General features: G+C 40.2%; 1 protein-coding gene across 2 annotated transcripts in view; it reads right to left on the bottom strand.

Annotated features, from left to right (window-relative positions):
• The window catches only part of LOC103359731 (arf-GAP with coiled-coil, ANK repeat and PH domain-containing protein 3-like), an 86,776-nt gene that overhangs the window by 37,508 nt on the left and 23,159 nt on the right, over window positions 1–26,109 (bottom strand). For both annotated transcript variants that reach the window (XM_008285230.1, XM_008285231.1), the window contains exons 2-4: window positions 12,770–12,827; window positions 8,653–8,772; window positions 7,935–7,988 (exon numbers count right to left, since the gene is read on the bottom strand). In XM_008285230.1, coding sequence (XP_008283452.1) covers window positions 7,935–7,988; window positions 8,653–8,772; window positions 12,770–12,827 — 232 coding nt within the window. The remainder of the gene's footprint in view (window positions 1–7,934; window positions 7,989–8,652; window positions 8,773–12,769; window positions 12,828–26,109) is intronic.

The raw sequence follows: 26,109 nt of genomic DNA, 5'->3' as shown, positions 1-26,109 counted from the left end.
ATGCTTCACACCTAAAATACTAGCTTATAAAGGCAGATATGCTACACATTAGCATGTTAATGTGCTACAGTTGTCAAGTATTAAGAGAGGTGTATATTTTGTATTTGGCATGCTACGTGCTTAGAATATTAACTTTCAAATACCAGTATGTTCCACATATGATGTAAAGAAATAAAGTGTATTTAGCAGTAGCTAAAGTAAAGTATTGTTTTTAAGAAATGTCATCTTTCTCTTTGGTTAGGGCAGTTTACTTTGCAGGATTCTATCAACTTAAAATTACACTTTGTCCATTTAAAATAGTATTACAATTTCAGCAAAAGTTGAAAAATTTGGTGCAGTACGCCTTTAGCATTGTGCTTCTGACAGCATGATAGGCTTGTTTCTTAAAATGTTTCTGTTACTACTATTTTCTTTGAGTAGGATAAGAAAGTAAAGAAAAGGCTAGTCTAATAACAAACTCATGTTTTACATTTCACGTTTGGGCAAAGCAAATGCTTGTGCAGCAATGCAAACAGTTCTTTTAAAAAGGACTCAGATGATTTTAGTTAACTTACATTACCAGTACTTGTTAACTTAATTTGGATAAACTCAGTTGTGTTACAAATGGAAGCAATTCATTTAAGTTTCTCCAAAAAATATCTTTATTCAGTGTACCTGCTAATTTTAGGTAAGTTGTCATGCTAACATTTGCATGTTAGCTTGCTATCAGTAGCTATTGTTATCAGTAGGCTCAAAGCTTTGCCCATCAGATTTACGGGGCTCCTGTTTTCTATAAAGACTCATCATGTTAACAATATGAACAAAATATCACCTTGTTTGGACTTGAAATCTTCTCAGCTATTACAGACTACCATGACATTTTAATCTCATATTTGACAGATCACCACAAACAATGGAGCTGGAATGAGGTTGAATTAAAAAAAACACTGTCAAACATGTTGTAAGTAAGTCAAGAATATCTGGCACATCTTCAGCGACCTGATATCAGAGCTGAGGAATGAGACCTGCTGCAGAAACCATCACAATGGACTACTGTGTCAGTTTACTAATGCCCCTCTCATTCGGCCAGCATGTTGAGACAGAATAATGTAATGAAATCAGTCAAGCAATTATCTTAAGCTCCACTCCCTGCACGAGAGTAAGAACACAACTTAAGCACTTCTGTCAAAAACGTCAGTGTGGCAAAAAATACAGTTGTTTTTAGACTTTACTCAGGAAGTCATACATGCTCCTTCCAGCAGCGGTGAAGTAAAAAATACACATGTGGTTACCACAGTCAAACTTCTGCCATCAACACAGAGCAGCTTTGGTTATAGGGACCTTTGGAGGTGGTTGATGCATCAGATATTTCAATGAGTGATGACCCGGTTAAAGACGAGGCAGTAAAAGGGAAAACGGCCATGCACTTTGTAGTGTCATGTGTTTTAACTGTGCTGCATGAAGCTCTTTATTGTTTATTTTATAGGACTGAATATTACAAATGCTTTGTTTTTGCTCGCCTCCAATGCTTTACATCTCACCTTGCTGCAGTGAAACTCCAGGACCAGGCAGGTAATACTCTTATTTGCTTTCTTTATGTGTTGCATGAGAAAGTTGATGTCACTCTGTCTGTCTGGACACTACAAATGAGTTACAATCACGAGCCGGTTAGCTCAGGATAAAGGCTGCAAACAAGTGGAAGAAGCTACACTGTAAAAAAAAAAAAAAAACTCTGTAAAAACATTTTTAAAATGTGACAGCTAATGTGTGAAAAAAATAAAATAAAACAGTGAAATACGGTAACATTCAAAAACTGTAAAACAAACAGCATAAATAAAAGCAAATAACTGTAAAATATATATATATATAAAAAGAATAAAATAATATTTTAGCTGAGTTAATTGATCAAAACACTATAATTTCACAGTTGTAAAAAGAAAACAGAAATATTTAAAATCTTTTTCTTTTTTTAAAAAATATTTAAAATGTTGAAATTATAGTTTTGGCCTGTTTTTTTTCTGTCAATGTATAATTAATGCTTTTTAAATGTGATTTGTACTACATATTGCTTTGAATTTTATATAAATAAACAAATACACAAAAAATAAATAAATACATTTTAGCTGAGTTTAATTAACTGAGCAAAACACTATCATTTCACAGTTGTAAAAAACATAATTTCTGTTTGTAAAAAAATACAAATAGGAATAAATATTTAAAATGTGGATATTGTACTTTTGGCCTGTTTTTTTCAGTTAACATGTAATTATAACTTTTTTAATGTGTTTTTTACTACATTTTCAAATAATTTTTTGGTGATTTAAATACAGTAAAATAGTGCAATTTTACGGCAAAACGTAAAAGAACAAATTACCATTCCTTTGTGGTGTAGACACTATTTACATTTTTTCTTGTTTGTTTTTTGTTTTTACTGTTAACATGTACATTAATTTATTTAACTTTTTCTGTGGTTTTACTAGATATTATATCATATTATATTATAACAGCAAATTGTTTTAAAAAGAATAAATGGAGACAGTTTCATAAGCTTTTTTTAAACAAACATGTTAATTAGTGAGCATTAAGAGGATTTTATTAGCTTTGGACAGAGGTCGACAGGCTGTTTCTACCCATTTCCTGTCTTTAATCTAACCTAAACTAACCATCTGCCCTCTGTATATTGCTCTAAGCTGGTTGCTGCTGCATAGGATGACTAATAAATTAGCAGCTGTGAAAGTGATTTGAAGGTACACAGTAACAGCAAAGTGTTACAAAACACAAGGCTGACATCTGTACGTGTTGAGTTAAAGTATCACACGCGCTCCCTTTGAGGATGCATGAGCCATATAGTTTTACTCGATGAACAAAGAACGCAGTGAGGAATGATTGGGATTGCAGGCAGAAGTGCCTTCCTGCTGTCTTGCTTTGTTTTCTAGCTTCCAAAAATAACTGAGACATTGGCGTTGGCATCTCACAGGGGAATTTACTCATTCGGTATGTACATCCTACTGCAGGAACAATTTATTTCAAAGGCATTAAAAACTGAGAAATCATACTGGAGATGTATCTGAAAATCAAACGTAGGCAAAACCTAAACATGTTGTCTCTCTGTGAGCCTTCCATAAATCACATCAGCCCCGACATACGAGCCTTTACTGTTTTCAGTGCATTAAGGCGCGCATATGTTAGTCGCTCTTTGCATTTCTGTCAGTCTCCCCTCATTTCTAATGTATGTTCAGAGAGTCAAACTTAAGTCAATAATTTATTGAGTATTCAAATGGAATTTCATGCTTGAAGTGAACAGAAACTGATAAAAATGTTGGCCTGATTCTGGTGATGGGAAAGAAAAATCTATTGTGAAATCTTTGGAAAGGAAAAAGACTCTCAGGATCTGAGCTTAAGTAAAAAGAGCTATACTTGGCCTGCTTTTGACATTCATACAAACAGAGCCTGTTTGTTCTGTTGTGTGGTATTGGACTGGCAAAGAGAGCCAAGCTATCAGGAAATGGAGGGAAGCAAGGGCCAAGACTCTTTTATACTTTCCTTGGATCCGAGTGTTTTGCTTGTCTGTGTATGCGCTCAGACATACGTGCTGTTTGTGTTTCTTTTTCTGGGTTATAAAGGCATCCGAGCATGGCTGCGACAAGGGCGGCTGGCACTCAGAGGTCCCATTTGTGCGGTGCCATTTAATATTCTTGAGTGTCTGCTGTGTAGGGAGAACGCAGTGGCAGCTGCACAGCAAAGTATGCACACAGAGGGACGTCCTTCACAAGTAGCAGATATAACCATCATCATTTCTTATTCATCAGAGCTCTGCTGGAGTCCCTCAGCTCCAGGAGCGCCGCACACTTAAATGCGCGCGGTGTCTTTCCTGATTAAAATACGAACGCGTAAAAGATGCCAAAAGAAAATGTGACTACACATCGTTCTTTGCTCACAGGGACTGTCCCTCACGTCACGCTGCACTTACACACATCTTCTCTGTTCCACTTTTACATCTACGAAACCTCTGAGAGACGATCATATCAACGTCCAGTCAGACTCTCGGTTCTAATGGACAGGAGGGAGGAAGAGGAGAAACAGGAAGCTGAAGGCCCAGCTGAGCCTACAGTGGAGGAGGCCAGCTGGTCCCAGGCCAAACCACACTCTCTTATGGTCTCTAAAGTGTGACACAGTGAACCAGACAAACAGGGGAATCTCTCAGTCTGACAGCGATGCTGACAGATGGACGGAGCTCAGAAGTCTTCTTCTGATACAAGATGGCAAGCAGCGGGAACAGAAAGGGACTACCACTGTCAAAGCTCTGGTGTGAATACATTTACACAAGGATCAGCAAAGCAAAAAGCATCCTGTGTGAAATAGCACAATCCAATAAAGTATCACACTTTACTGCTTAAAAAAATACCAGTGATGCTGCAAAGAGTACAAAAATATATATTACCAGTTTCTCTAAAGCAAGAACTACTCTCCACATACAGTAAGGACACATTAAAATAACCATACTGGCTTAATATAGAGTATGACAGAAAAAGATTTAGTATGTTCCATTATGCACAAATGCAGTAAGCCAAAAATACCAGGACATCCTTCTACATCCGGCTGTAGTAATGTTATGCATACTGCATGCAGCAGCACATATTTTGTAAAGCAGCGGCAGTTAAAAGCAAAAAAGAAAAACCACGTGATTTGGAGCGCAGCCTAAATTTAGAGATGAGTCTCTTTACTCCTATTGAAGGTGTGGCTCATCGTATTCCAGAGGATTAGCTCTCCTCTCCTCTGTGTTATATTCTCTCCTGTACGCGTGGAAAATGAGTTCCGCCTTCCCAGAGGAGGGACTGTGTCTGCATGATGCTGCGATTACCCTGAGAACAAAGGTTACTTAAACACGCTAAACATGAATAAATAGAAATACTGCAAAAACAATTATGAAATAATAACTGTTTGTTCAAGCCATGCACCTGGTAGGAATGTCAGGTTTTAAATTGTATTCGGTTTTCAATTGCTGTGTAAATGTGCAGTTTCTATGAGTGGGTCCAGCCAAATAAGTATGTGAGCGTTTAACTGTTGACAAGCAGATGACCTGAAGTTTCTCTCTGACCGGTTGCGTCACTTGCAGCCACTCCATTTCATTGATAACTTATCTGTATTTTCGTTTAACTTTTTCAAACTTGAAGAAACTGCACAATTTTCAATGCTTTTTTCTACCCCATGACTTTCACTCAGCAGCTCATTAGCTGACTGTTACAGCAGGAGAGGTCAGTCTCACAGCAGAGCTTCAGATCAGTGGAAATGGAAGAAATTTGGTTTTATAATTACAAAACTAATCATTCCAGTCGATTCATTCATTGGTGAAACCTTATGGGCTCAAATGACTTTTTAAAGCTACATTCAGTCATTCAGTTTTTACATATAGCTTCAGTTTTACAGCAGGGATCATCCTGGGGCAACTCACAGTGAGGTCAAGATCTGAAACTATTATAGAGAAAAAAAAAACAAGAAAACCAGTGATTGCCTTTGGGTAAACACTTGATGACATCAGCAGTCATGAGTGACTGATAATGAATGACCAACTGAGTGATTACCGACTGCCCTACATTCTGCCCTACAAACAATTTGTGGCTGTATTTCTTACATGCAGGACTTTTTCTGTGTTATGGTGCAAAACACACCCCATTCAGCACTTAAAACGGTTGTTTTAAAAGGCCTACCATTATTCTACAGACGAAAGAAACAGCTGCATTGGGCTGATTTTGCTGCCTTTGGACAGAACCAGGGTAGCTGCTTCCCTTTGTTTCCAGTCTTTCTGCTAAGCTAAGCTAACTGGCTGCTAACTTTCTATTTAAACAACAGAAAAAAGGGTGGCACAAATCTCAATTAAAGCAAAATGTTAAAGGTTGATTGTTATTTAATAGATACAATGAGAAATATTGTCCTAAAGTTTGTCATTCCTGTGATTTCAGTTTGTACTCATAACTACTGCATCCTTGCTGCAGGGTTCACCAAATTACATTTAGCACTTTATTAAAGACGTTGGTAACAAAGAGAATGCTATTTAAAACCTTTTTTACAGTCATACTGGTCAAACAATGACAGTAATACAACAAATGGGGAAAATATGGCCTAGAATTATGTATGTCCACCGGCAACGATTGAATTAATAAGAACTAGACCAAGATAAAGAGCAGGAAATGGATAAATCACTTGTCCACTCTGAGCTGATTATCTTCTTTGCTACTGCACTCTAGCATTCAGGAACAGGGTTTGCAATCCACAGTCCCAATCTTATAGTCTATAGGGTGCAGAACATCTCCTCACAAACCACAATAACATACAGAAATGTTTTATAGCCAGCATTACTGCCAAACAGTAGTCAGGAAAAAACTAATCCAGATTTTTATAAATCAAATTTAAGACTTTTTAATTCCCTACTAAAATCTTTTGTCGAGGGAACCTGAACCCAACAGTTCAAATGCTATCGACAGTCACGCACATCCATACCATACACATGCCATAAGTAACATGTCAAGGTTGATCAGGGTCACTACTGTCCGGCGGCTAAAGCTAATCCACGCCTGCCGGAGCGACCCGAGCCATTAACCCTCCATTTGTAATGCTGACCTCCCTCTCTGCCAATAGACTGGGGAGGAGGGAGTGGCTGATTTGCGACGACACATCTTTGTTGCTGCTTCGGAAAGGAATGCGATTCACACATACACACATGTGCTCTGCACTTTACAGCATCGTCGAGCACGCAACGACTTCAAGCTAATGGACTTCAAAGGGCCTACGAGGGCCAGGATGGGGGCAGGGGGTCAGCGGCCTTAGAGGCGGGGAGGGGAAACGACTCAGCAGTAAAGCACAAGCTCTGTTTAACATCAGGGACAGATGTGGATGAAGAAAATACAGTGAAATGAAGAACAGCATTTATCAAGGGGTTATGAATACTAACGAATGGCTTTATTAACATAAGCAAGTCATTCATAAATGCTTTATAGATGAGTTATAAGGCGTCAAAAGCAGCAAATTGTCAAAGTCCCCGTTATACTAACCCATTTCACATTCAGTGACCATTTATTTGGTGCACATGTGAAACCACGGTCATTTCTTTCAGTAATGTTTTGATTGACATTGTCAGAGAGAAATCAAACTCCATCATATGCTATATTACAATATTACATTTACAAATATGAGCAGAAAAATATTAGCGCACAACTACAACCTAAGCTTTCAGAAGTGTACTCAATGAACTACTCAATACATAGTTTATGATATACTATGGTTTCTAGCACACTGTCAACAAGTTTAACTGGCTGCTGGTGTATAGACTGATGATAAATTAATAAACACATGAGTACATTAATAAACACTTAAAATGCTCCTTTATCCATATACAGCATTAATTATTCATACATTGCTTCTAAATAATGAATACTGTAGACTTAGTTACACGATTTCTATAAAAAGGTCAAAATTTGGGCAAGAATCCATTTAATAACAACTATCAACAGCTATTTAAATATTAATACCCTTTATTTAACTACGTTTATATACCAAAACATGATAAGATAACTGCCCACGAGAGGTTTTCACAACCTGGCAACCCCACATTTGTCTGTATAAAAGGCCTTTAAGTGAGTTTTAATGTATGAGCTAAATATTTATTATCCATTAATGAAACTAAAATCCTCTCAAAGGTGCTTTATGATGCCATGTCAGACATTTGCCTCATATAAAAGCATCTTAAGATGACAGCGCGAGTGTCTTTTTTTGTAGTCCGAGATGTAACACTGACACAGTAACAGACAGATTTAATGATATTTGAAAGAAGCTGGAATCAGCCCCAGTATCCTGCCAAAGATAAAACAGGGCCCGTGTGTGGCCCTACATGCTAGGTAATATTAGCATTATGTTGGTCCATCTTGACCCACTGTACGTTGAGCACATGGCTGACTTACCATGTGGTAGTTTATGATCTCCTGGAGGCTTTCGCCGCACTTTTCCAGGCACTCCTGCACAGAAAACAACACAAAACATTCTTTAACTATGCAATACATGCAGAAATATGCTCACAACCACTGCTGCATTTGCATTTTTGACATTAAAAGAAGCACATAAAAGCTGTCACAAAGTAAAACCACAATGTATTTGAATTCTAAATGGAAGAAAATGAAAAGATCCACAATGTTAAAATGAAGTCAAAGCTGGTTAATGTCATTGAGGTGTACTTGAACCATGTACGGGAAACAGAGCTATAATTGCAGGGCTGATTCACTTCTCTTTTTGTTTTTTACAATGGAAACTACAAATGTGAACAAGACTTTAATAAGAAACTTACAATTAGTCATACAGCTGAAGCCAGGAAGGCTTTTAATAGCACTTAATGTCAGCAGCAATGAAAATAGTCCAAGATGCTGGTGCTGCGAGGCCGAGCCAGAAGTAAGTTTCCAGGCCCGATCTGATCCTCACTGACTAATCTGTTAGTAATCAGGTCTGTTCACACACAAACAGAGCTGGAAGGCTAACGCCTAAAGATGAGGAAAGTCCCCACTCTCCAAGGCCACACACTGCAACAACCTTATCCACTAAATAGCAAATACAGACAATAGAAACCACAGTAAAGGCTGAAGGGATCAAACAGAAACGGGATTGACTTGAGTCTCATCAGAACCTCACCGAGATCATCTCATCCTTCTTGCACTGCTGGGACAGATCCCGGATGCCGTTGACAAAGAGCTTGTTGGCGCTGACATACGCCTTCCCCGCTTCAATCATCCCACTGCATAGCTTCACCAGCTGTGGAGAACAGACAGACATGGGGTTAAATAAAGGTATCACAGCATTTTATTGAAGCTTTTACCACACGCATCATAACAGCAGTGCTGTAGCTACTGCTAAGAACAAAGAAGACATGTCGTGTTTGTTTTTTGACTTATTCTGACATTAATCAGAGTCTAAAACAAACTAAAGCCCCATTCGGACTGGACTTATTTCTCCTGGAAAAAGTATTTTAACTTAGCTTGTGTAGAGCACATATGTGAGCCCAGGCAAATTGTACAACTCATTGCTAGCGGCCACTATTTGCAATGTATAAACAGATCTACATGATTACTTTACTTGTTGATCACCAGTAGGCCAATGGAAGCTTATTTGGGACAGAAGGTGCCCTCAGTAAATTTAATCTGTGTGGCATGTCTGTATTTTAAGATTTGACTGACTCATGACTCAAAGAAGGAGGAAGATTTTCTCAATTTTCCTTATGCTACTTCTTTCTGTGTCGTCCTGGGAGGCTTGTGGCTTTGTTTTTTTTAAACACATATAACAAATCACACCTGTATGGTTTTAATACTTAAAATGCTGTCCAGAACGATATTGTCAAATTACTGAGGGAATCTCGTCTAAATGGGGCTTTCTTCAACAGAATGATATTCCTACCATTGAGGATGTTCAATAAAAACTTTATGTAAACAGTATTGTATTGTAGAAACATACAGACCATGTTCACAGGTTTAAATTAGGAAGTTAAGGTTGCATTGTACTGCAACTAAACTGAGATTTCACTGTGTCTCCATGCGTGACAAGCTTTGGTAAAATCTGCTAAACCAGAGGATCCGTGTGACCATCACTAAGGTACATGTAATGCTTCAGGCCAGCGATTGTGAGGGCTCAATGTCATATGCTCAGCCACAACACTCTAACTTTTGTTTCTCCATGTTTTCATCTCCACTCACAAGCACGGAGGTCATGCATGTTTGCTGTCTGCTTATCACCTGTGTTCACATGTGTTAGTGTGTGCAGGTGGGCTCCACATGTTATCCCCTGACATCAGCACACATGCAAAAAAAAAGGAGCTACAGAGCCCTAATATTATCCAGGACTGGATAAACGATAACAGACAGTGATGTACAATGTACATTTTCTCTGCAACTGTCAGCAAAATTTGTGATATCTGCCATAAAGCCTGCTTTGTTTAGCTTCTGCTTTCATGAGAGGAAAATTAATTTGTTCTCATTTTCACTCTGTTCTAATGCCAGGTTTTCTGCTTTTCAGCACCCACCTCCTCCAACAAAATCCCATTTCCTCCCAGCTGCTAACCAGACATGAAGCTGATGATCAAGTCTTTTCTGGGGTTTTAAGGGCATTGTGGGAAATACGCATATTTGCTTTTCTGTTGTGTTATATAAGAATATGGATACCACTCACTCTGTCAGTTCAGTATGAAGCTAAAGCAAAAACGCAATTAGCTTAGCAAGGATATGATTAGAAGCAGGGGGAAAAACCTACCCTGTATGAAAAAGAAAGCACAGCTAAAGCTCAGGAGTTAACAAGCTGTATATTGTTTATGTTAGTGAATAAGTACATTTTCCAAAAATGCTGACCTATACTCAACATCAGCTTGCAAACTGCCATTAAAACTTACTTACTGTGAAACTTACTAATTAAATGATCCTGAAGAATCGCTCTCTCATCTTGCCTGTACTACTGTGTATGTACAGCAAAATGACAATAAACTTGATTTGATCTTATTAGAGTGGTGGACATGTTTAGTATATTAGCATGCTAATTAGCACTAACATGAAGTATCTTTGGTCAAAAGTTGCGGGACAAGCTGACAATTTGACCTGATGATGGCGCTACACCAACTGTGCCCTGTGAGCAGAAGGAGCAGTGTTTGTGTTAAATGCCTAAGTAAGCCTGTTAACATGCAAACAAAAACAATGCTAACATGTTGATGTTTAGCATGGTCACCATTTTTGAGTATTTTCTTGTTCCAGTTTTCCCACTTTCATAATCAGCTTTTAAACTTCGCTACTGGATTATACTGGAATAATTTCTGCTAACTACAGCAAAAGATATGAAGCGATCTCAAATGATCAAATTTACATGCAAGTGTATGAGGGTGGTATAAATATGTGTAACAGTGGAGGTTTCCAACACTGATGGCAGTAAAAGGAGAGCAGCCTGACTAATCCTGGCTTCCACTGACATACTGTAAAGTCCAAAGGACCAGATGGACCTGTGACATGAGCGTTACAGGGAAAAGCATCTGGCTGCCTCATTACAGGGCAACTGGATGCTTGGAAAACCATGCAGTCTGGTGTTTTCAATGATCCCCACATTGTACTGCAGCCACGTCACGTTTCAGCGAACCTGAGCCATACTGGACTTAGTGACATTATACTGTGCATTATGCAGAGAGAAGACTCCACAGTAATAAGTATAATGGGCAAGCTGTGTCTAATGTCTGTCGTAACACAATATAGTGTGACAGAATGTGCAGAGCAAGCAAAGATCCCTCCTTTTCTGTCATTTATTATGCAATATTACAACCATACAGGCATGAGGTCATGGGGTACCATATGTTGCATGGATTCCTTTGTAAATGATTTAAAACATGTAACACAGCATAGCCTCCTTTTGCACACCCAAGAGATTAGATTAGAGAAACCTAATTCTGTGCTGGAAGGAAATTTCCATACTTGATTTTTTATTTTTTTTTTAATTGGTGAGTTTAGTGGTAAAATAAATTTGTACAGTGTGCCTTTATTGCAGAGATAGTAGAGAGATGAAGGATATATATCATTGCTTATGGTTTGTGCTCTAATTTGGACAGGATTTTTTAACATTTTTCTGCAAATAAGGACTGATATTTTACAAATGGAGTGTATATTGGACTTTTAAGAATTAAATGAAGCATGCAAAGGAGCAAAGCTTTTATATGAACTATTTATACCATTCGTGTGACTACAACTTACGCCAAGGATGTCCATGCAAGATCAAATGAATTGAAAATACCTGGCTTAATTTTTCTTTTGCAAGTAAATGTATAAATATAGGTTTTCAATTTCATTATTGAAGAACATAAAAAGCACAGTCAGATTTACAACCAAGTCACTAAGCAGGTTGTCATCAGGAAGTGTGAATCAACACAATGGCACTTTCTATTCCAATATAGTTGTCACTCTGAAGACAACATGTGCTGACTTGTCTGCTAGAATCTGCAGCAGGAGGTGGTTGGGGTGGATGATGGGTGTACGTAGCACTCGACCGAGAGACAGGTTTTACGTTCACACTCAAGAGGCTGTTCAAGGTTAGGAACAGATCATGGTCTTCATTAAATGAAAATCAAAATGTTGCATCTGAAGTTACTGTGGCGTTTTCTGTGTTAAAATTTGTCTTTTCTAATCCATAACTAAGTGTCTAAATGTAACAATATAAAAGTCTCATAATGCTGTATCATATTGCAATTACAAAAAACACTTTAGCTGAAAAAATATATTGACAGTGAATCTACTGAGAATATCAATGTATTTGGAGCTTGTCAAATACCTAATTTAACAAAGTTTGCTCTTTATGTTTGCTTCAAAATGTATTTGTTGTTGCGATTTAGTTGCATATAAATGCATGTATGACAAAAAAGAAAAAATTTCAGATGCGTCAAAGTCATAGATGTGCCTTCAGGCGTGCTTAAAAACAGCGTTGTAGCTTAAGGGCAGAGTTCCAGTTCATTTAAATTCAGCACATTGAAAATCAACTGATTGCTTGCAGAGCAAAACATAAAACAAGTTCAGACAACATGGGCTGTAATGACTGAATGCAAATGTCAAGCATTCTGTTCTGTCTTTGCCAAAAAGTTATAGACAAATGACTTTATGTGCAAAGTAGAGAACTATAAAGAGAACTTACAAGGTGCTTCACAGGAGAAAAAAAAGAGAAATTAACAAAAATAAATAAATAAATGGCTGGATGGACAAATTCAGTGAGTTGGCAGTGATAACAGCAAGTGTCTTACCTTATCTAGTTTTGCCTCAATCTCCACAACCTCTGTCTCCACCTCATCAATATTTGCCCTGTAAAACAAAAGCAGAAGAAGCTGTTAATGGATGTATGGTACCATGTCCCTGTATGACTCCATTAAATTCCATTAAGGTCATTTATCTCACTGGAAAGCCGCCACTCTACAATCTGCTTATGATTTCCCACATTCTCAGAAAGCACGAGGAGACTCCATAAATCTGTGAGTGACACATGGTGCTTAGTGAAGTCGAGTCAGACGGGTTCGGGCAGCATCAGGCGAGAGTTTTGGGTGTGCTTTAAGTGACTGAGACGCCGTCCTGGGAGCAGTCGGGCTCTGTCAAAACAAAGTGACAGACGCGGTATCGACACAGTGAGGGGATAGTGGCTGTCTGGCCCACCCCGCAACCCCCAAATCCACCTACTCGCTGTCAACACCACCACCAGCGAAACCACACCCAACCACATCTGGAGGGCTCCCCCACCCTTGGGAGAGGTGTGATTTACACCCAGAGGCTGCATGACGTCGCCCCTACGAACACCACTTTCTCGGCTTCTCTGCATATCAAGCTAATGTCTGAGTATGTGGCCCATGAGATGATCAATGCTCACCGCCTGGATGTGTCAATTTCTGCTCATTCATTATGTGCTTGCTGTGGCACACTGGGACCTCATGGTTTTTATTGGAGTATAAAGACGATCTATGACCAACCTCTTCGTATAATCACTGCTCTGTCAATCAACCTGCCATCCTATTTTTAGCACATCGATCCAAGTGATGGAAATGTCGGTCAGTCTTGATCTTTGTATGCATTTTATTTTATGCACACTTTAAAAAATAATTGTTTGTTAACGTGTTAATCGTGGTAGTATGGATACTGGAACACACCCTTAAACATTTCCAAGTTGAAGTGTCGGAAAAAAGTGAACATGGTTATCGAATGTCAAATTAAAGTCCCCCAATAGTGTTTTTAGCAGTTAATTAGCAAACATTTATGTCTTTCTCTAATTAGCTTTGTTGGTATTTACTGATTTAGGCAGCCAGTAATGATTATCTGTATGCTTTTAGGCCCAAGATACACTCGAAAAGAACCTGACGTGTTGCACAACAACGTCACAAATCAGATGTATAGTGGTTCTGAGGGCACACTCAAAGGCTCACACTCAGAAATTGGGGACAATGGTGCACAGCTACAGACAATCACACAAGAAAGACATTCCTAGTTTTGACACGTGTTGTTTCCAGAAAGCGATATAATGAGCTAGAGAGAGGAGGCAGGAAGAGAGTGGGAACGTCAGATTTTGCATTTGGGAATGCTACAGTGGGGGGAGAGTGTTTCCAAAGACGTTGGACCATCCAACGTGCACTTCTGGCAGCTCTCCAGGCTCGCTTTCTCACACACTCGACTCGTTTTCCATTTGATATGGAGGTTGTGTTGCACAGCAGCTTCTTGATGAGAGCATCTGTGGCATATATCGGCCAAGGCTGGCAAGATGTATAACTTGTCTCATCTCCGGCTCCCTGGCCTTGGGTGGATTAGCCTGCATGGCCGGGCTCAGGGGACGGAGGATGGCACGTGTTCTCCACCCCCACAGCTCTTATATGCTCGCCATCTCCTTTCATATGGAACTCGAGAGGGTGGAAAGGGAAATACTCCAGAGAGGAAATATCTGTCAAAGGCTCTAACTCATGCAAAATGGAAACACACATAACCTAAATAATCGATACCACATTACTCCACATGTGGACGTATGTTATTGTAACCTTAACTGATCTCCTACTGAACAACCTTGAGCCAACCACGCCCAGGGATCACTTCGCACTGAGCAAAGCTGTTTTCATTGCTGATGTCATTTTTTAAACTGCTCTTTTTGTGCGATAATGCAGAGCTTTGCAGGCTCTCACTGTACACGAGTTCTGCTCACGTCTTTCAGCAGCTGTCGGACACACTGATCCTAAAATGACAGATTTTTCTTTTTCAAATGAGTACAGGGACTTTTAGAAGATTGGATATTTTCTGATGTGGACAGTGTTCATCTGCTGCATCTTTGACATGATGAAGGTTCCTCTGCGACAACATCTCGCAATTAAATTAAACATTTTGTTTCCTTGGCAAGTGAATTTGTATTTAACAGAATGGTGGATGTGAGTGTTGCAACCCATTATTTAATGTAATACGTCACTGATAACCATTTCTAGGTTTTTAATACAGATCAGCAGTGTAGTATATATACCTACTTTCACTTACTTCACTAATAATATATACTTTTACTAACACTGTAATCAAATTTCCTGTGAAATACTGGCAGCTGTGGTCAAACATTTTACAGTCTTTCAATTGGAATGTATTTAACAGTTAATTATTGTACAAACGATAAAAGCACTCCACCATAGAATATGAAGTTTACTGCTGTCATGAGACATTTAAAATAATATATATATAGTGATGCTAATGGTAGTTGGATGTAAAAAATCTTTTCTTCGTTAAAAATGTATAAATACCACTGCAGTTATTTAAGTTAATTACAATCCCAGGGGACAGTCATTTAAGTAGCATTTCAATATTTTTAGCAAGATAATTTCTCTGGGGACTTTGTGACGTAGTAGAATTATCACCTCAATCTGCTGCTCCACTCCATTTTTACAGCTTTATGCCTCATTTCTACACGGTTTTGTTTGGTGTCTGTAATTCCACATAATATATAGACTATGCCTTTGGTGTTAAATGCAAGGGAATGCATTTCTTTATGGATGGATGAAAACCGCAGCTATTTGAGAGAGGCAGATGCTGCATTTTTTAAATTTATTTTTTGCTATCCAGTTTAATGAGAGAGCATTACTGCGACAAAGATCAATACCGAATGGCAGGAACAAAGTGTTGAGGATGGTCTGACAGGTGCGTAACCAGTTATGCATGCATGCACAATGTATGTTACACAGCTAGCACATGTTAAACTACTTTCTATTTAATTTTACATTTATAAAATTTGACTGGCAACTTAGTCTGGCAACTAAATAGTCTGAATAGAGTTTCAGGACTACTTCAAAGATCCCAGAGGAACCCAGAGGATGGAGTTCTGGCTGACTTGTATTCAGACACAAAGCACTGACGAAACGACGTGAAGTTTCAACTCATTGTTAAGACGTCTGAACTTTAGTGTTTTCATTGACTGTTGCAGCACTTAAAGCTTCATTTTCAGCTGCAGCAAGCTGCTGTTTCCCAGAGAAAAGGTTCTCAAAACCTTTTAACAACTATCTGAGACAGTTAGAGAGTAGCTGGAGAATGCAGACAGACATTTCCCTCAGAAAGCAGAAACCAAGCCGCCGCCTCCCCCCAAAAAAAGAACATGAATGATATGTGTTGCTCTATAAATGTAATAGACTGAAAAAAAAAATATGACGTGAATATCTTTTCTTCCAGCATTGCCTGCAATAATGGAAACATTTTGTGAAAAGTCCTATTTGACTTCAGAACATAACGCCAGCAAGGACAAAATGTTTATTTACGTTACAACATTTCAACAGTCTTTAGCATCATAAGAAAGTAGTTTAGGGCTCAAGCTCTCGAATTAAAGAGAAACAGAGGTGTTCTGCGATGTCGGGCCAGTAAACTGCACCTCAGCCTCTCCCCTAGATGCCCCGTCAGCACGTCACCAGCCAGAAACCACCAGGGCTGTAGCTTGCTCAGCACAGTCTCTGTGTTTATTGTGTTTTTACACCACAGCTTAACTACACCGCTCCATGCCATCGGTGATCCCTCTAACCCTGCTCGACATGTTGCACACACTCTGCGCTGCTGCTGTTCAGTCCTGATCAGCCGCTGAGTTTGAGTGACCAAACGCAGACTTCCTGCCGTTTAATTGCCTCCTCATGAGGCTTTAATGGTGGTCATCTTTTGTCACAGCGGCCTTGTCGTCAGTCACGTTATTGTCTATTGAACTTCTCCACTCCTCGTGGTGTGAATAAGGGTCAGATCACAAGCGCATCGGGGGACCTCTACGGCCCACTTAGGAGATGGTTGCCGTGGCTACAGGCCCGGGGCACCATGTGCATCCATTATAGGAAGCATGTGCAGTGAGACAGGAGTAGTGGCGTGGTGGTGGGGGGGTTATAGCCTGGAGGGAACAGCTGTCCCGTGAGCCAGAGCCCGCACATCTGGAACAGTTAGCTGCACATGTTGAGATGGATGGACGAAAGCCGGAGCCGTCCCCATCCATCACCACAGTCATACAGTGGTACTTTCAGACAAAAAATAATAAAATTAACGTTTTGTTCTCTAATACTAGAATTATATGTGGGTTTTGGCTTTTCCATTTTGCCAATTTCAATTATTTTTAACCCATTTCAGTAGATGCATCATATTTTCTTATCAGTTGTAATGGAGGACAAAAAAAAAAGAACAAAAATGTGATTTCTTGATGTACATATCAACCAGAGTGCTTGAGCAGATGCACTTAGTGACTTTCCACGGGTTCCAGGAGCGTGTTGGCCGCTGTGTGAGAAGCTGGCGGCTGACGGAGATGCAGCTGGGCACACACGCCCCAGAGGGTTGTGTTTTGAGGGTGAATTGAGGCAGAGAAGCCTGGTGGTCTGGATGGGGAGAGTGAGCAGGTGGGACGCTGATTAGTGAGACAACACTAGGTCCAGGTAGTGACCCCTAAATGTACAACCAAACCCAAAGCATACTCCAGCTGGGGCACGCCAGCTCGTTGGGGGAGAGCAAATTAGCCACCGAGTGATGCGGCGGTGAAGGTGAACAAATGAGAACAGCTGTAGAGCAGCCTCAACGTGGATGTCTGTTTGCGCTTCTACACTCTCTTCAGCATGTTTGATCTCATCTTAACTAAAAACCTACTGCAGAAAAAGGTGGGGCGGAGTGGAGGATGGGTGCCGAGGGGCTGGAGACGGGGCGGCCCCGTCTGTCTGGGGGCCCCATTGTGACAAAGCAGCTTCCTGTCTGGAGAAACAGCAGCATTTTGTTAGAATATTGATTGCTTTAGTGTCCTAATTGAGGCTGGATTGCAGGGCTGAATGGCTGATTGAATGGGGGGAGAGCTTAGCAGCAAACTCCCTTGAGGCTCGGGTTATTCTTAGCTGCACAGCTCCTGATGCCCCCTCCTCTTCCTCCTGCAGACCAATACATGAACTAACTCAGGGTCAAGGAGGCACCCCTGGCTACGCGATGCCCACCATTAAAAATAAATCTGCTGAGTCCATTTTCAGAGCACTAACTAGTCGCTCAAAAATATCCTCACACACACGCCACCATTCGTTCAAACCCTTCCCCCATGCCTGTCAAACTATGGATTTCTCTGAAAACAAATGTCCTGCACTTCACTTTGACGGCATCTCTTCCACTCAGACCGCTTCTGTGCGTTTGCGAAACTTTCAGATTTGTGCTCTGGCTCTCGGATTCTCTATGAAGCAACCCAGTCAAATGTTCCAAACCAGCAGAATGCCAGATATAACATTCACCAACAAAACCTCCTTGCACTTTACTTCTTACAGAAATGTTTCATAAAGATCTGAGAGCGAGAGCACAAGTTTCGCAAGCGCACACCCGTCCTCAGATGTCTTATTTTGTCCAAAGATGTCATAGAGGAGTGAAGAGACCAGAAAATGGTCACATTTTAAATTCTTCAATTCTTTCAGTAGAATTACTCAAACAGATTAATTGCTTATCAGAATATCTGGCGATGGAGGCCTGAGCATTAAGCCAATACCGAATGCAGAGATTTAGCTGCATGCACTGCATGCGAGGCATCCATCATCACAGGGTTAACATGGATGTCTCCAGACAGGTGCTCACATCAGCTACGTCAGGTCGTATGTTAAGGCCCGATCAGCTCCTCTGCAAGTGGAGGTTAGTCCTCACCACCCTCCCTCTGGTTCTCTGCTGTACCAAATACTGCAGCGGAGTGGCAACCATTCACCAAAGTCCATCCCTGACGATTAATTTGACAGTTAACAACTAATCGATTAATCGTTGCAGCGCAAACATCTCTTTTACAGAAAAAGTAATTAAGACACAATAATTTATAGCTGATAAAATCCGCTTTTGACAGTTGTCGTTTCAGTCGCTAAAGTCAATGGTTTTCAGTAAAAAACATACTCTTGCTTACTTTAAAACCCACAAAGAATTACCATTATCGTTGTAAGCTGCTGTGTGATAACAGAAAGCTTGACAGTAACAAAGGTTGTAAGGGTGAGCAAACAATCTACAACCCAGACTGTCAACAACCAGTGTTGCAACTGCTAAGCTGGACCTCCAAAGAAACCTTTGCACTCATCCAGCTGGCATCACATCTACTTCATCATCCTGATAATTTAAGAATTACGCTGCCCCGTAATCTGCAGTAACCTAATCCTAATGCATTTAAGGTGCAGAGGGAGTTCAGATGTCTCCAGTAACACCCTCCTCACCATGTGTTCAAAGCCCTGACTATTGTTTCATAAGCTTGGGCTTTTATTTCCACTTGAAAGCTTAGATGTGTCCTTCATACTTAAACTGGGCTGCTTTCTGTTCTGAGAGTGCTCCATAAACACCGCTCGCATTTCTGCACCAGACTACGCTGAGCACGAATTAAAACCTCAAACCCTCCTCTTCGGCAACACGCATCTGCACTAATGGCCTCACAGAAGTGACATGTCTGCTGCGGCGATAATTACTCATTTATGCTTCGATTACAACACGCTGGAGGCCTGTGCGTTAAGCTGACACCGAATACAGAGCTTTAGCTGCATGCACTGCATACGAGGCATCCATCATCACAGGGTTAACATGGATGTCTCCAGACAGGCGCTCACATCATCTACGTCAGGTCGTATGTTAAGGCCCGATCAGCTCCTCTACAAGTGGAGGTTAGTGCTCAACACCCTCCCTCTGGTTCTCTGCTGTGCCAAATACTTGTGTGAAGCCAGACAGCTGAGTGGCAACCATTCACCAAAGCCCATTCCTGCAGCAACATTCATCCGCCCTCGCAGACGGCGACCCTCCCAGCCCACCCACTCATTCAGCGGGTTCAATACAGAGACCACCAAACTGTTTCCTCACAGGGCAGGGGCCTCGAGCGTCTGATCTCTGTTCAGAAACTGTCTGGTGCAGAGTTCAGGAGAGAGCAGGACCTCTGAGGAGCAATCAATCAATAAAGCAGGCTGCACAAAATTCATCAGTAACAATGCTGATGAGCGATTGATCAGTTGAAGGCGTTCAATGAGAATTAATGACAAACATTTTCTGCAGAGAGAAATTTAAAGACGCTATTTTTGTTTCTACTAAATTTAATTTGAAGAAGATTTTTTTTTAAAGCAATTATCGTCAACTACAGCCTCTTTTTCAAATGCAGTCAAAAGGTACAAACCTTGTAGGTAACACTAGCAACAATTCAACTGAGGCTTATTTTCGTCATCAGTTAAAGCTGACAATGATTTTGTGATTGTTTCCTCAAACAAAATGTAAAAAATATGTTTTTAAATATATCTAAAGCATCCAGTTCACTTTCAAATACAACCAAAAAAGCAACATGTGTCACATTTGAGAAGCTGGCAGCAACCAATATTTGCCAACTTTGATTTGAAAAATACAAAATGAATTAACTCATTCCCTCATTCCTAACTGATTATTACTCTTTTGATCAGTGGACTAACAGATTTATTTCTTTGATTAGTTTGTCTCAAATCTCTGCATATTTAGGGCAAAACAAAGAGTTTTTATGTTACCTTGTGTTCTGGAAATTTATTTATTTATTTTATTTCTTTCTCTCTTTTTTTGACATTTTCATCACTGAAACATTAAGAAATGGACATTGCACGTCAACAGTGCTGCAGCCTACAGCCTAAACCCCAAAGACATTCAGTTTACATCATAAAAGACAAAGAAAGACAGTAATTATTCACATCTGAGAACCTACACCAGGTAGTATTTATAAGTTAATGAGCAACAACAATAATGAACTATCATCGATAGGAGTCGTATTTACATGCAAAAGAGACAAGATGTGAAGCTGCAGCGACAGAACAGCACTTTTCTGATCACTCAGTCAAACTAAATCAGCTGTACATCACTTGTTTGATGAATACTGTAGTGCTATCCCAATGAAAGCCAAACCCTCCTTATCCTGGAGGCTCTCAGTGAAGCGAATCCACAGTGGCTGTCCTAACTACCACCTGACTGAGCTCATCCTCGTGGAAAAGAGCCTCAAAAAACCCCACTTGGTCTATTTTAGCAGCAGTGCATGTGCATCTCCTCTCTTATAAATCACTGACAGGGGCTTGTGCGGGCTGAGAGCAGGACATCTGAATAAAGACTACAAATATTTATATGAGGCTCAGACATTCTACGTCTACTGCTGGGCACAAAAACAGAATAATCCAGCAGTGTATAATCAACTCTAATGGGCTAATTCAACACAGTTTTGTTGTTGCATGCAATGGCGAGCCTCTGAAATGCAAATTAGATTAGGCAAAGACCCAGAATAGATGTGTGCATGCTTCATATTTTTAGCATTTTCTTCACCCGTGCATCACAGTTTTGAGCAGTAAAACTGCCCCCCCGGTATCATAATATGATTAGATATTACAAAGCCCCTTTGTTCGGTGCAGATCAGGGTAGATCACCATGGTAACAGATGTTGCTCTGGAGCAGGTGAAGTTCATTCCTGCAGCCGGGACAGAAGTACTCGGTTTGTCAAGTAATAATGAGCAGTGGAAACATGGCGACAGATCAGTTGCTGTTTCTGGTTTCCTTCATGTTCTTTGTAATGTGTCACACCAGAGAGAGTGAAAAAAAGTGTGAACATGTTGAAAATACTAAACATATTTAGAAAGATATATTGTAAAATACACAACATACTTCATCATTATTTCTACAGTCAAATTGTAGTTTCTCAGAGCTAGTTCTGCAGTTCAACCACATCAGAGTAAATCAGTCACACTGAAAGGTTGAGCAGAAAGCTGACAGTCTCATTTAAAAAAGAGGATAAATGCAAGCTTTTGCTGACAACCTCTGAAGCAGCAGACACTGACTTGTTGCACATGTGAAACGTGCCACAAATAAATAAAAAGAGAGCTAAAATGAGAAGTACAATGCCTCTCTCTCGCCTCCAAACAGCTGGTTTTGAAAAATTACAGATAACACAGACCACTTATCCACTGTTTGAAAGGTGTTTTGTCCATCTGACATGCAGTTCGGACGAACCATGAATCCCAAACCAATGAGCAGGTTACACATCAAATAAAGATTTCATTCCAGATTTTCATCTAGGATAGTCATCCATGCTCGATTTGTCTTTGTAGCTTACAGTCTAAAGTCAACATCGTGAACAAATGCTAGTTTAGCATGCTAAGCTGCTATTAGTACTGCATATTATACACAGAGCGAGAATCTATTTTGTGGACTGCTGCTTGCTATCTATTAATAAAAACAGAGCTACATATTATGGAAAGTTAAAGGAAACATAAGAATGTATTTGTTATCAAATCAGATTTTTCAGTTTCAATCACCAAAATGTTCACATTGATTCCTGGTCACGTATCCAACCTGGAGAAAATGTGAAAATATATTTTGTGCAGTGTCTCAGTGGTACAGTGTCATAATGCTATAAATCATGAAACAGAAAAAAAAACCCTGAAATTCTTGTGCAGGTGTCACCACATTCATGGTTCTGCTGAGGAAATAAACAACCGTGGCTCTTTCCCATCGGAGCTGCTCAGGGAAAGCCTGAGTTAACAGAGCCAGCTGTGAGCAAGTTTCTGGGTGGGGGTACATCTGGGATCACTGATGCTCAGTGAAGCCCAAAGAACCTTTCCAGAACCTCCCGTCTGTGCTGCTGTGACCTCACTGTGAGGAATCCACCAGAGCTTTAACTGGGATAAGATGTCAGAAGCTTTCAATATCTGCATGAGGAGCCCAGCTCAGTTTACTGTAACGGCCCTTCATCAGAACATCGGCTCATGCTGCTGAGAGACGTTTGCAGTAGGGTGAAAGAGGAGGTGAAGAGATAAGGGGGAGCTTGAGTCTGGCTGACGATACATATTCCTTCTCTCCCGACTGCTCCAAAATCAACACCCCTGATGTTTTTTCTAACTGAAGGGGATATCTAGTCTGGCGGCGGGTTGAGCGCTCCACCTCAGATGACCAGTCTGCCTGCTGTGGGTGAACTTTTGCCTGTCTGCTCCACACACCTCCTCCTCCTCCTCCTCCTCCTCTTTCTCGGTTGCTGCCACACCCCTGCCAACTCTTCCTCCTACATGCCAGTGTTTTGGCTGTCTGGTGTTTCTCTGAACGCCACAGACCACAGCACATAAATCCTGAGGGAAAGAGCAGCCTGAGGCTTAAAGCATCTCCTCAGAAAACACACAAAAAACAAGCATATCGTGTTAAAGAAAAACAAGGAATTACCCACTAAAGCTAAAAAACAATGACTTTCTGAATGCCAACACTAATACCAAAAAGACTGGCTGATTAATGCCAGTGTTTAATATCTTCCTGTGCCAGAAATTACAAAAGGTTTTGTTGTTTTTTTTTAAATCTGAAAATACATTTACATCTGCACTTGACATTTTAACTGCACAGGAAAACCAAGAATAATTAAAAAGTTCACAGAAAAAGACTGAATAAACTTTAGTGCTGGTTTTACTGGAGGATTTTATGCAGCTGCGGTTAGAGACGACCCTCAATCATATCAGAAGAGGTAGTTGGTATCCTATATTCAATAAAAATATATTGGCAAACAATTATAAACCAGAGTAAAAACACCATTTTCATTATTCATTCAAAGAGGCTGTTGACTAGTCTGCAAGAGTCAGCGCTTGTCGGGCGTTCTTGTCTCATATGACAATACAAAAATAGTACCACTCCACAATATCTTTCTGACCACAAGTCACACCAGCAAACACTCTGACAGTTGCGTAAACATAGTGATCTAAAAAAGCAAAATCCAACAATCACCAAATACTGAACTAAGAAAGAAAACACAAAACGAATAGTGAAACGGAATTCAAATTTTTCATATCTTTTTTCCACAACCTAAAAGAAAACAACTTTGTGCAAGTTATTGCTGTTTCTCAATCGACTCTTTTTGCATGTTCACTGCCCAGTAACACAGCTTTTGACTGAACGGGAGAGAGTCAACAGGCCGGCAGTGATGTCATTCGCCAAAGAGATGTCTGCACAGTTGATATCAGATAAATGAGCGCAATTATCGCAGTGATTTCTGGATGGATGATGAGCGGCTGGATGGATTGTAAGAACAAGTTACAGCTCGTTATAAAGGCTCAACGGTTTCCTGCAGGGTAGTTTCTAAAATAAGTCACTACCTCCACAGATATTACCATCAACTGAGTGTTTTTGCGATCGTCTGCAACTGATAAGAACCCAGAGGAAGAGAAAGACATGGTGAGTTTACCCCTCTCTCCGTAAAGAGTTTAATAGCAAAGCATGACAGTATTCTCCATTTGTCAGAGTGGTTGCTCTGACCACATTCGCTCCACTGTCCATTTCTCAGTTTTTTCTCCTTTTTTCTGAATCAACTCTTGCACTCCTCCAACGTGCAAGCTCCACGTGAGGGCTGTACTTTGAAGCAGGCTTGACATATCCAGACTTTCTCTGCTTATCTGGCTTGACAAAACCCCAAAACCCCCAGTCAGGGAAAATAAAATATTGTTACTGAAAATTAAGTACAAGAGTAATGCTGTTAATCATGTGATTTAATACATTTGTATGCTCCCAATCTAGCCACTTATTTCTGACATGACAGATACACATTAGAGCTGTTAAACTTCAAATTTAATTCATTTAAACTACTTAAAATCTTGAAGAAGTCTATTTAGGTCTGACACTGTTGCATAATAAAGGATAAGTTGAAATTATTTGTTAGTGAATGAATATTTTCTATGATTTACACTAATTGTCAAATCTGTGTTCTATTAAGTGCAGTACCAGCAGTGTGAAACAGACCTGGCAGCAAATCAGGACCAAACTTTAAAAGATATTTATGCTTTTTTTTTGCATCACAAACTGCTTGTATGTCGGTAACCATGGTAACACAACTCACACAGTTTGTGCTTCTGTAACTGCTCGGCTTTGTTTTGTGATATTACTCACATACGGCTCAACAGGTTTGCAGTGGTAACATATTCCCTCTGCTGAGAATCTACATCACTCAAAAAGAATGGTAAATGGACTTCGATAGTGCATTTCTACCTGTGGCACTCAAATCACTTTATAATGTTATCTCATTCACCTATTCACACACACATTCATACACCAATGGCAACAGAGCAATTTTGGGTCAGTGTCTTGCCCAAGGACACGTTGGGGGGGATCGAACCGCCAACCTTACAATCAGAGGACAACCGCTCTACCACCTGAGCCACAGCTGCCCTTATCAATAGGAAGGAATTGGTACGAGGGTAGCACGTGTTAGAACTAAAAAAAAACCAAATGTTGAACAGACCCTTCTCAGCATCAGTTACCATGGTGATCTAGTAGGTTAAAAGAGAGCCACCTTTGTGACATTGAAAACTCTGACTTTAGGCTCAATATAGCTCACGAACACATAAATCTTGCTCTTGCAGTAAACCCCACAGCTGTCATGCTTACTCTGTTTGTAAACACATGTAAGATGCTCATGTTACAGGATGCCATCGCACAACCTCCCTACCCTCGCCTTGCTCAACACACACACATCTTTCAGGGTTCACATTTGTAATACAGGCTTTCTATTGTATCGCCAAGCTTATTTTCTGACACTTGAGAAACCTCGGTGCAAAGCCTCAGAAGACATTACACAACTCCTTGTGACGGATAAACTGAAAAGCGCCTTCAAGAGAAGACTGCTTTCAAACAAGCAAACATCTCAAACTGTGCGTCACAGATTTCGATTTTTATGCTCTCCCTGCTGTTGCAAATCATTCTCCTGTATCAGCCCGTTAGTGTCCTGCTGGACCTTGAACAACATGTGTGCATACTTTCAGATTCTCCCTTGGCGAGAGACATTAGTTCTGGTGCTGTCCGTCGGCCAGCGGTTCACAGGCAGTAAAGCAGCCAGGCAAACAGGCCGGCAGTCCCTGAGCAGGGGATAACATTCCCACTTAATCTGAGCAGATGAATCCCATCTTCTCAGCGTGCACATGAATAGAGCGACAACAGAGAGACATTCTTCAGTAGAAACATTCAAATCAAACAAGACTCCTGCAGCCAAGTTTATTCCTGCAAAACCTTCTGCCAAGGTTGTTCTCTGATATGTCCGAAGAGAAGAATGAAAATCAGATTCAGGACATTAACACACCTCGTTTCAAAACTATAAAATCAATAGACATTTTTAGAAATATTCTTT

This window comes from Stegastes partitus, unplaced genomic scaffold (assembly GCF_000690725.1).
Source record: "Stegastes partitus isolate 25-593 unplaced genomic scaffold, Stegastes_partitus-1.0.2 Scaffold392, whole genome shotgun sequence".
NCBI lineage: Eukaryota > Metazoa > Chordata > Actinopteri > Pomacentridae > Stegastes > Stegastes partitus.
Note: the sequence above shows the minus strand (reverse complement) of the source record. Positions and strands in the feature narration are given on the sequence as shown.